At 37.5% G+C, this 10,351-nt stretch overlaps 1 protein-coding gene across 1 annotated transcript in view; it reads right to left on the reverse strand.

Moving 5' to 3' along the window:
- LOC107587155 (plexin-B2-like) overlaps positions 1-10,351 on the reverse strand; it is a 136,107-nt gene that overhangs the window by 12,566 nt on the left and 113,190 nt on the right. The window contains exons 7-22 of the mRNA XM_016274820.1: positions 9,432-9,564; positions 8,729-8,885; positions 7,630-7,741; positions 7,422-7,533; positions 7,187-7,288; positions 6,566-6,661; positions 5,883-5,970; positions 4,940-5,100; positions 4,268-4,416; positions 3,994-4,129; positions 3,121-3,257; positions 2,862-3,041; positions 2,562-2,673; positions 545-754; positions 262-441; positions 53-189 (exon numbers count right to left, since the gene is read on the reverse strand). Of these exons, the coding sequence (XP_016130306.1) occupies positions 53-189; positions 262-441; positions 545-754; positions 2,562-2,673; positions 2,862-3,041; positions 3,121-3,257; positions 3,994-4,129; positions 4,268-4,416; positions 4,940-5,100; positions 5,883-5,970; positions 6,566-6,661; positions 7,187-7,288; positions 7,422-7,533; positions 7,630-7,741; positions 8,729-8,885; positions 9,432-9,564 (2,202 nt within the window). The remainder of the gene's footprint in view (positions 1-52; positions 190-261; positions 442-544; positions 755-2,561; positions 2,674-2,861; positions 3,042-3,120; positions 3,258-3,993; positions 4,130-4,267; positions 4,417-4,939; positions 5,101-5,882; positions 5,971-6,565; positions 6,662-7,186; positions 7,289-7,421; positions 7,534-7,629; positions 7,742-8,728; positions 8,886-9,431; positions 9,565-10,351) is intronic.

The following is a 10,351-nucleotide window of genomic DNA, read 5'->3' on the forward strand; positions in this document are numbered from 1 at the left end:
CAAGTTATTAAGTTCACATTACTACAGTCTGGTGCACTCAGAGGTTTGTTACCTGTAGCAATAGATCGACACTGCAATGAAGAGGACCATGGGAATGAGGACAGCAGGAATGATGATGTAAAGAGGAACCTCGTATTTCCTCTCAAAGCGAACAGAGCCGACATTCCACTCTCCGTTGCCGAATATGATCTGAAAAAGACAAGAAACATTGAGCACAGGGTAAAATTGGTGAGAATAACTGTGATTAATTCAATTTCTAACCATCAGCTCCATAGCCTCTGAGCTGGTGTCTCTGCGATGGCGTCTGGAGGTGGATTTAGGAGGGCTGGAGGGGGCCACGAGGAACAGCTTATCGTCCTCCAGGATTGTCACTGGACATAACACATCACCCACAAACGCCTGGGCCTCTTTGGCAGTCATGGCTTTGGAAAAACCTTTACCCTGCATCACAGAAAAGCAACGAAGCAGTTACTGAAACCAAAGTCCCTTAAAGCCATATTTTTCTAAGAGGCATCCAAAATCTGTCGTTAACAAAAATACTTGCATTCACGTTGATGATGCTGTTTTCCGTGATGGCTTTATCGGTCAAAGGAACGAACGAGGGGTCTTGATGGTAAACAAACTCTGTCAAGTTCTCCACCAAGTTGTCCAGCTGGATGATCGTTCTTAAGGACTGGTTTATGTATGTCTTGTTCACAATGGGAGAGAGGAACTCCAGTACGCTCTCATTCTTGTAGCTAACTTCTTGGACGAACTGTAGGAAAGAAAATAAGTCAGTTTTTCCTCTGCATTAAACATTTTACAAACGTCTGAGCACTAAAAAAAGAAATAAGAAAGCAGGATGTCAGCTGCGTGATGAATGTTGCTTATTAACATTAAGAGAAGGGAGACGGAGGAAAGGAAATATTAGGTAGATGCAGACAGAAGAGAAGAGAGAGAGGAAACTCCTCAGCTTGAAACTGAGCAATGGGTTGAGACAGCCGACATTTTATCAAAAAAAGAAATTACATAAAAATTTAATAATGACATTTCTTAAGAGCCAATCAATAATATCTGACAGAACAAAAATAAGGAAACCTGAAGATTTAAAATGAAAGCACAAGCAACACTGAGTAAAAAAGCTTTCAATAAATAATAACTTACATTTTAACCTTATCAAAGTTATTGTATGGCTTCAAAAGACTCTGAATATTGAGCACAATTTGTTTTAGCTACATTTATGGTGCTTTTTTAAAATTCATTATGGAGCCTGTGGTCACTAGGAACTAGAAAATATGTGTTTGCTTTTTGAGTTCCATGGACAAATAACATCAAGTCAGTGTTATTTTAGTATTAAAATATAATAGTTATTAATATTTTAAATGATCTTTTGTTTTTATATTTACATTTTACACTTAATTTTTAGTAATTTTATGTCATGTCCTTTTGACATTTTTAGTAATTTTAGATTTTTTTTACATTTCTATTTAGCTTTAATTTATTTTTATGTCAGTTTCAGTTTTAGGAATTTTAGTACTTATTTTATTTTAGTTAGTTGTCGTGCCAACATTTCAAATTTTTACTTGTTTTTAAAGTGCCCCTATTATGCCATTTTCAATATTGCCTTTCATGCCGTGTGTAATGTAGCTGTATGTGAACGTAAATGATCTGTAAAGTAGTAAAGCAGAAAGTGCACGATAAATAAAGTTATTGTCTCCCAAAATAAAGACTCGACTCTCTACAGCCTAAACGAGCCATTAGTAATTCGAATCCCACTACTGTGACGGCTACACGTCACTGAGTAACAGATTTGCATAATGCGCGCTTATGTTCTACGCTGGCCGGCCGCAAACAACTTGGCCCTGCCCACAAACACGTCATTCTACTGACGACTGCTTCTCTAATCTCAAAAGATGGATCAGTATCCTGTTTATTTGGACCAGCTGCTCCACTGAATCACAACCTGTAAGTATGATAAATAATAGATGTTTATATTTTCTATAGAGCATTCAAAATACAGAACTATTGAAATGGGTGTATCGTTTCCGAAACGTGCTGTACGCCGTAGACCAATCACAACAGACTAGGCCATCTGACCAATCAGAGCAGAGTAGGCTCACGGAAAGGAGGGTTTAGAGAAACTGAATCTTTAAACCACTTTGAACGAATCGTTTGAGAATCGCTGGAAAATGAGGTGATATTAAATGCATGTAATCCTATTGTAGGAGACTCCCAAAACAATATTAGGAACCATAAAAATGGCATAATAGGGGCACTTTAAGTTTTTCATCTCATATTTATATTTACATTTACATTTTATTTTAGACTTATTTCAGTTAACAAAAATTATTTAGAATATTTTAGTTAACAAAAACAATACAGCATCTAGCAGGTTTGTATGACATAGAGGTGAGTAAATTCTAAACAAACTTAAACTTTGATTTTTCACTTTTAGGTGAACTATCACTTTAAGGAAACAAAATGAGTGTCTTCACTTCAAATCTCAGCCTTGCTTATTGTAAGGGACCATTGACTTTACCACAGATGGGCCCAAAAATGATCATATCAAACATTACACGCACCTCTACGTTGCTAGACTTGTGATTGAACTCATCAGAAGAGGGCAGCACTCGCATGGTGGCTCTCTGCACCTGATCAAATCCAGATCCCATCACTACGATCTTACGACCTCCGCTGAAAACACACAAACATGCACACAGACATGTAACGCTTATGTACAAAGCCATATATTTTCACTCCTGAACCTTGAAATACATGTTGACATCTTAATTGTGATCAGATTTTCAAAGCCATGGCATTCAAAATCTGAAAGGCCCAATAGTGAGGCTGTATATGTGAGCGAGGCTTAAAAACAGACTTACCAAACAAAGCTGGCCCGTGGGGCGTAATCTGTAACTTTGGGATTGGCTGAGTATTCGAATCCGCTGACTTCTTTGAATGTGTCCTTGCCATACTTTACAATAACAGGCAACCTATCGGAAGGAATCTTCTGTCCTTTATGTGGGCCTGTCATGCAAGTAATCTCCTTGCCAAATGTCAACCTGCATGTTTAAAAACAAAGACATGATCAGAATTGGACTAAGATAAATCAAATCTGCTTTATTTTTCCTTGTTACTCACACTTTACACGGCTCTCTGTCCACTGTGATGCTGATGTCATCTATGCTAGCAGTGTCTAGGTTGTCTCCCGTGATAGTGATGACGGTTCCTCCAGCGGCTGGGCCTTTAGAGGGGGACACAGCCTTCGGGACAGGATCCTGAGACAGAGAAAAAAAACCCTTCTGTTAACATTTGCTCACCCACAGCTCCAATCATCGCTCCTTTTTCTACATCAGTCTAGCTTTATTAAATATTAATAAAGCTATGTTCACACAGTCAGTGGAATAAAACATAAAATTAATGTCTGAAAAAATATAATAATAACCTACACACACACTACAGTTCAAAACTTGGGCTTAGTAAGATTTTTAAAGATTTCTAAAAGATCATGTGACACTGAAGGCTGGAATAAGAGCTGATGAATTCAGCTTTGTCATCACAGAAATAATTTACATTTACAAAAAATATTAAAATATAAACAATTATATTAAATTGTAATATTATTTTATTAAATAAATGCAACTTGGAGAACATAACAGACTTAAAAATTCAAAAATACTGTATTAATGCCAAACTTGTGTAAAATAAAAGTGGTCAATCCTTGTGCTCTAAATGCTGGTTTGCTAAATTCAGAATTAAAAACCCATTTGACTTTGAAAATGTGACTCATTTCTGACTGAGACCTAATATTCTGCTCAAAAACAAAAGAAAATGTCCAAAAAATCAAGATGATCAACCATCCTCACTAGATCCATTTTGCTGGTTAACATCATGACAATGCTAGTTCACTAGCTTGACTAGTTTCGGGAGTTTAACAATTTATAAATGTACACAGAAAAAGGCAAACAGGATACTAAACAGCCACAAAGGTTTCATCATAGAGAAAGCAGTTACCCTGTAAGTGAAATACACATCCGACTGTCCTGTTCTCCCTCCTTCCACCTCCACTTCCACTGGCCCGGATTCGCTGCGCTTATTGGGCAGGTATTCAAGGGGTGCTGAGGGGAAAGGACCGATCTCACACACAACACTGAAAAAACATGGGTAGAACGAATGAGAAGCTAAACAGCTCATTCTAACATACAGCATGTGTTTAAATGCTCTATACAACAGCAGTACAGTATATGCGGTGATACTGCATTCATCTATTAAGGCAATAATGCTGTACCTGGTACTGACGGAGTATCTCTCCAGCTGATGAGTACAAGGCACTCCAGCCACGGTGATTCTCTTAATGTCCTCCTGCTTGATGCCCAAGTTAGAGCCTTTTATTGTGACAGAGATCTGTCCCTTCATCGGCCCATACCGGGGAACAATCTGGAATGAAAGCAGAACAGCACAGTTATAAGAAGCCTATAATACTCAAAACCATAAACTATAGAGTTACAAAGATCACCCATAACCATTGTGCCCTTGAGTGATCCAGCTGCTTTGGAGAAAATCATTTGCCAGATGACAAATAATAAAACACCATCAGGCACAGGCGGCGCGATCATTAAGAGTCGCAGATGGATTCAACAAAACACTAGAGTGAGAGACTGAGTTTGTGACTACCAGCGCAGCCATCTATATATCATTTAGGCATGAAAAATGGAGAAGAGAATGAAAAGAAATGGTGTTTTCTAGAGAAGATGAAGAGTAGAAATTTATGAACTGCATTTGAACCGGGAATAGCGAGATTAGTAATCGCTGACGATTACGTCACATGTCACGCCAATGAGATATTATTGGATGCATTTTGAGCTTAGCTTGAAGCGTGACTAAATTTAGTGTTAGCAACGTTTAAAATAATGTCGAGTGACAGAATTGAGAAAAGAAAGACAAGAAGAATGGTCCTCACATCAGTGATCTTTGGAGGAGGACACTGCGCCAGCTCCTGGTTGCACAGGGCTCTGTAGATGCAGGATTTTGTTGTGTCGCACCACACGCAGTTATACTTCTGATCAGCGTTCTTACACAAACTGCAGTCCTCACGTCTAACTGAACAGTTGTAGAGCACCACTGAGTAGAAAAATGGGAGGAAAACAAAGCAATTCAGACGGACACTGAATTCATTGTTTTTTTTAAAAAAATATGCTTCAAAACTACAAAGAAAAAGTTCTAGTTTTTTTGTTTTGTAGAGAAATAAACATTTCATAAAACACTGCTGTTGATCACTATGTTTTCGGAACTTGTGAGTTATGCAAATTAGGCTGTTGTAATATTGTAAATTGTTGTATGTGGTGATTTATTAGTCACATTTAGCATAAGGATTTTTGATGCTCATTGTTTTTATGGTAGATAAACACCACTCAGAATATATGCAGACTGGCAGTTATATATTTTAAAAGATAATGGCTTTAATGTTATGTAGATAACTGCTGTACATTTAGTTAATAACTTGCAGAATAGCTTAAAGGGATAGTTCATGTTTAGCAGATGAGTACTTACAAAATTACATCTTCCAGTTAAAAAAATGCACATAAAATGGACACCTGGATGACATAAATGTGCTTTTATGTAGTTGAAGGGATAGTTCACCCCCAAATGAAAACGTTTTTATTTTCAAAAATGCAATTTTCAAAGTGCTCATCTGCTAAACATGTCTAAAACTTTCCTAGCTGGATACAAAAACAAGATTAGAAAGATCAGTCTCCAAGATGCCAATGATATATAACATGTTAATCTGCTTATTTTATAAGAGGTTTATCAGATGTTCATACACAACCTTGCCATATCTTGACAATCCACATGTTTACTGCAGCTTCTCTGAGCTACGATGATGAAAATTAATTGAAATGTACCTCTGAGGGTGCTGTCAATCTTCCTGTCCGTGACTTTATCCTTTATGTAGAACGTCACATTCACCTCTGGCTCTTTGTCATATTCAAACTGGCATAAAAACAGTAGAAAGGTGTCGTTTAAGACACAGATACAGGCAAGCACATCACTGCATCTGGAACAACTGTGCACCACAGCACAGCAATTCTCCCCTGCCAACATGATGTCTTTGTGAACCCGATCACTATGTGTTTGTTAATGCCCGCATAGGACTGAGCCCTACACACACGTGCAGCTCAATAGCTGTGAATGCCATATTGGCTGCTGCTCAAACTCCAGAAACAAATCTATGTGTGAACAGAGAAGAAGTAGAAAGTGAGGGAGACATAATAGAAGGAGGAATACGAGTGAAGCGTACTGACCTACGTTTAAGACACAGATACAGGCAAGCACATCACTGCATCTGGAACAACTGTGCACCACAGCAAATTCTCCCCTGCCAACATGATGTCTTTGTGAACCCGATCACTATGTGTTTGTTAATGCCCACATAGGACTGAGCCCTACACACACGTGCAGCTCAATAGCTGTGAATGCCATATTGGCTGCTGCTCAAACTCCAGAAACAAATCTATGTGTGAACAGAGAAGAAGTAGAAAGTGAGGGAGACATAATAGAAGGAGGAATACGAGTGAAGCGTACTGACCTCATATCCCTCAAAACTGTACTTTGACCCATCAGCCTCCACAGTCACCTCGCCCACCTGTTTCATGAGCTCGGTGCCAATCTGAAAGGTTTTGCCCTGAGAGACATGAAGAAAGAGTATTGCCGTTTATGCAGACTCTTAAAAAGGCACTTTACAATAAAACCATGCTGACAAATAGCATCACGGAGATATTGGGTAAATATATTTCTTTATTGCATCTTTATTGCTCTCTGGAATATTTGATTCTGATTGCTCAATGGTTACGGTTCTGTGATCAATTATGTAGTTATTGCTAGTAATGTATGAAGTGATATAAAAAAAATATGGAAATTCCTTAACAGTACAACAAGCCCTATTTTTAAAGAGTGTAAAATAATTTGATTAAATCAATATCTCACATAAATGTATGCACAGTATTTAGTAAGCATAATGCAATAATGTCTGCAATAAAACTGATTATATATCTTTACATATCTAAAAAAATAAAATAAAATAAAATAATTAAATAAATACATAATCTTCAAGAAAACCTCAGGATATTCCCTGCATACATGTTATACACTAATATACTAAACATAACAACCACACTATGTACAATAATAAGTAATGCATGTATTTTACCGTATATTTCTCCAAATTTTTGCCCTGAAATTGGATGGAGGTTTTAATTCCAACAGGAATAAGCAGAGGTTCCGGGATCTCAAACTGAGGACACCTGTCATCCTGCAAGTAAAAAAATCAAATAAAACTGTTATTAGTCCTGTTTTGTCACCAAAAGACGATTGCTCACCATATATTAAAGCACAAACAGGCAAATTGATTTATATATGCATGCACTGTTCCTAACATGACTCACCTCCATATGTTGTATGATATGATCAACCTTGACAGTGTCATCTCTATCACTGCATGTGTGATCCTGACTGTTCCACTGGCAGCCCCACTTACTGGTCACACATGCAATGCATCTGCAGGACACACAACCAGCCAGTCAAAAGACTAATCTAAAGAAATGCTATATGGAAGACACATTTTTCTTAAACAAAAAAATGCCTGATACTCACGGTGTATTCTCCGATCTCTTCACCACTGCTGCACAGTTGTAAAACTCAAACGCACTAGATGCCACTTCAACGCCGTCATTTACCGTGATCTTCACTTGCACTGACACAAAATCTACACACATGCATATGAGAATCATATGAGCATATTTTAGGTAGTAGTAATTCAAATAGCCAGTTCTAAAATTCTGGTGCTAGATACACCAAGGTCATGGGTTCAATTCCCAAAGAAAGCACGACCTGATAAAAGCTTTTGGAACTCTAGAATCATGGGAAATAGGAATCATATCAGCTTTTGGCAAGAGCATTTCATACAACCAATTTTCAATTTCTAGAGCTCAAGAGGTGCTAGATACGCCAAGGTTATGAGTTCGATTCCCAAGGAAAGCACAACCTGATAAAGGCTTTTGTAACTCTAGAATCATGGGAAACAGGAATTATATCAGCTTTTAGGCAAGAGTATTTAATATAGACAATTTTGAATTTCTAGAGCTCAAGAGGTACATACGTTAAGGTCATGGGTTCGATTCCCAAGGAAAGCACAACCTGATTAAAGCTTTTGTAACTCTAGAATCATGGGAAATAGAAATCATATCAGTTTTTAGGCAAGAGCATTTCATATAGCCAGTTCTGAACTTCAAGTCTCAAAAGGGTGCTAGCAACTTGATCAAACTTCTGTAACTCTAGATTCATGTGAAATGGGAATCATATCAGCTTTTAGGCAGGAAAATATAATATGAACAATTCTGAATTTCTAGAACTCAATAGGTGCTAGATACGCCAAGGTTGTGGGTTTGATTGCCAAGGAAAAGAGGACCTGATAAAAGTTTTATCTGACTCTAGAATCAATAAGTTAAACTTCAGAATCTGCTAATAGATTTAGCTTTAGTGTAATGTTTTCATGTGATCAGCCTCCAAATTAAAAATCACAAAACTAGCAAATTACTAACATGAAGAAATTAAAAACTTTTCAAGCCTGACATAATTTTTAGGCATTCTGCAAGACAAACAACATCTGTTTGTTTCGTGAATAAAGGAGGCAGCGAGAGGACAGCTTCACAGTAGGTGATTATTAAGTTAAAGGCAAACAGGATGCCCTCACCTTGTGTCTCAGGTGTGGGTGGTATGTTCTCAGAGGTCGGGAGATCACAGATGACCTGTGTGCCTTCCATAGTTGCGTGAATTTTGTAGCCATCAAACTCACAGTGAAGTATATCAGGACTGCTGACACTGGGGAGGGAGGGGACGTCAATCATCACCTGCAAGTTTAAACCAGAAAATAAGGATTTAGGAAATAACTAAATAAATACAAACATATATAAATGAATGAATGAATGCTTTTTGTTGTGAAAAACACAATGTTAAAATTCCCTGACATTTCTAGGCTTTGCACAACTGTATTTCCCCTGAAATACGCAATATGAAATTTGAAATAATATTGTTTTCAGCAAATAGTAAACAAGTTAGAAGTGTACTGCCTTTATTCATTACCACTGATCCAGGAATTTAATTATGGTATACAGGAAGCCTCTTCAATCAACCATGACCACTTGAGTTTCTTCTGAGACATATTAGAAATGCATGAAAAGTGCTCTGTGTGTTTATGTGGTATGAAATGATAGTTTCAGATGCCTTGTTTAGTAACTTCATCATGTCATCTCATGAAAAAAGGATTAGACTCACAGACTGGATCTGTTACAGCCAGTAAATATCAATCCTGAGTCAATCCTTAAGAGGTTAGGGTTTGAAATAACTCCAGACTGTATCACAGTGCGTGTTTTTGTGTACATGTTATGCTTTAGTACCCGTGTACGTTCTGTTTTCTTGCAGCTGATGTTGGAGGGGTCAAAGGACTCAATGGTAACACATGTTTGTTTTGGACTCCACAACCAGGCGTTCATTCCTTCTCCATTACGACAATCCTTTTTCCTTGTACAACTGCAAGAGCAAAGCAGACAAACACAGGTAATGAGCCATACTGCATTCACTTTAACTGGACTGCACACTGATATCTACCATATACTGCTCGCTAAATTTGTAACAGGCAACTCTAAGACTTAGATTACACCATATTTTAGAGTTTAAACAATTTCAAAATGAGATCACTAAACTGCTTAATATTCTAAAACATACTTTAATAAGGATTTTAGTCACATGACCCATAGGGGCCATGGGTCTAAGTCAGAGGTGTAAAGTATTGGAGTAAATGTAATTAGTTACTGTACTTGAGTATCTTTTCGTATCTTTAATTTTACTTAACATTATTTTATTTATCCATTATACTGAAGAGACCTTTTTGAAAGATATTGTTTTTTGTTTTGTAATTTTGAGGTGTTCAGTTTTATTTTGGTTTTAGAAAATAAACGTGATTGCTCTCCTCACAAATCAACTCTTTCTTGGTTTTGTTTAATGCTCTCTGTGCCTTGCCCTGGACTTGTATGTCACTTCCTGTCTCCCGTGGTGTTTGTAGTCAGTTTGTAGTCCGTTTGTTCATTGGTTCCCCTTGATTAGTCTCCCCAGGTGGGTCTTATCTTGTTAAGCTTGTTAGCCCCCTGTGTGTTTATATAGCCCTAGTTTTTCTTTAGTTCCTTGTGAGTTGTTGAATGTAATGGTTGTCTGTTTGCCAGTCATTCTGTTCTTTGGTCCCTTTGGTTTTTGCCTTATTGTTTGTTCTAGTTTTCCCATTTAGTACCTGCACATAGATCCTTGCCTCTGCCTGTTTTCC

This window comes from Sinocyclocheilus grahami, unplaced genomic scaffold (genome assembly GCF_001515645.1).
Source record: "Sinocyclocheilus grahami isolate Dianchi unplaced genomic scaffold, SAMN03320097.WGS_v1.1 scaffold90.1, whole genome shotgun sequence".
NCBI classification, from domain to species: Eukaryota; Metazoa; Chordata; class Actinopteri; order Cypriniformes; family Cyprinidae; genus Sinocyclocheilus; species Sinocyclocheilus grahami.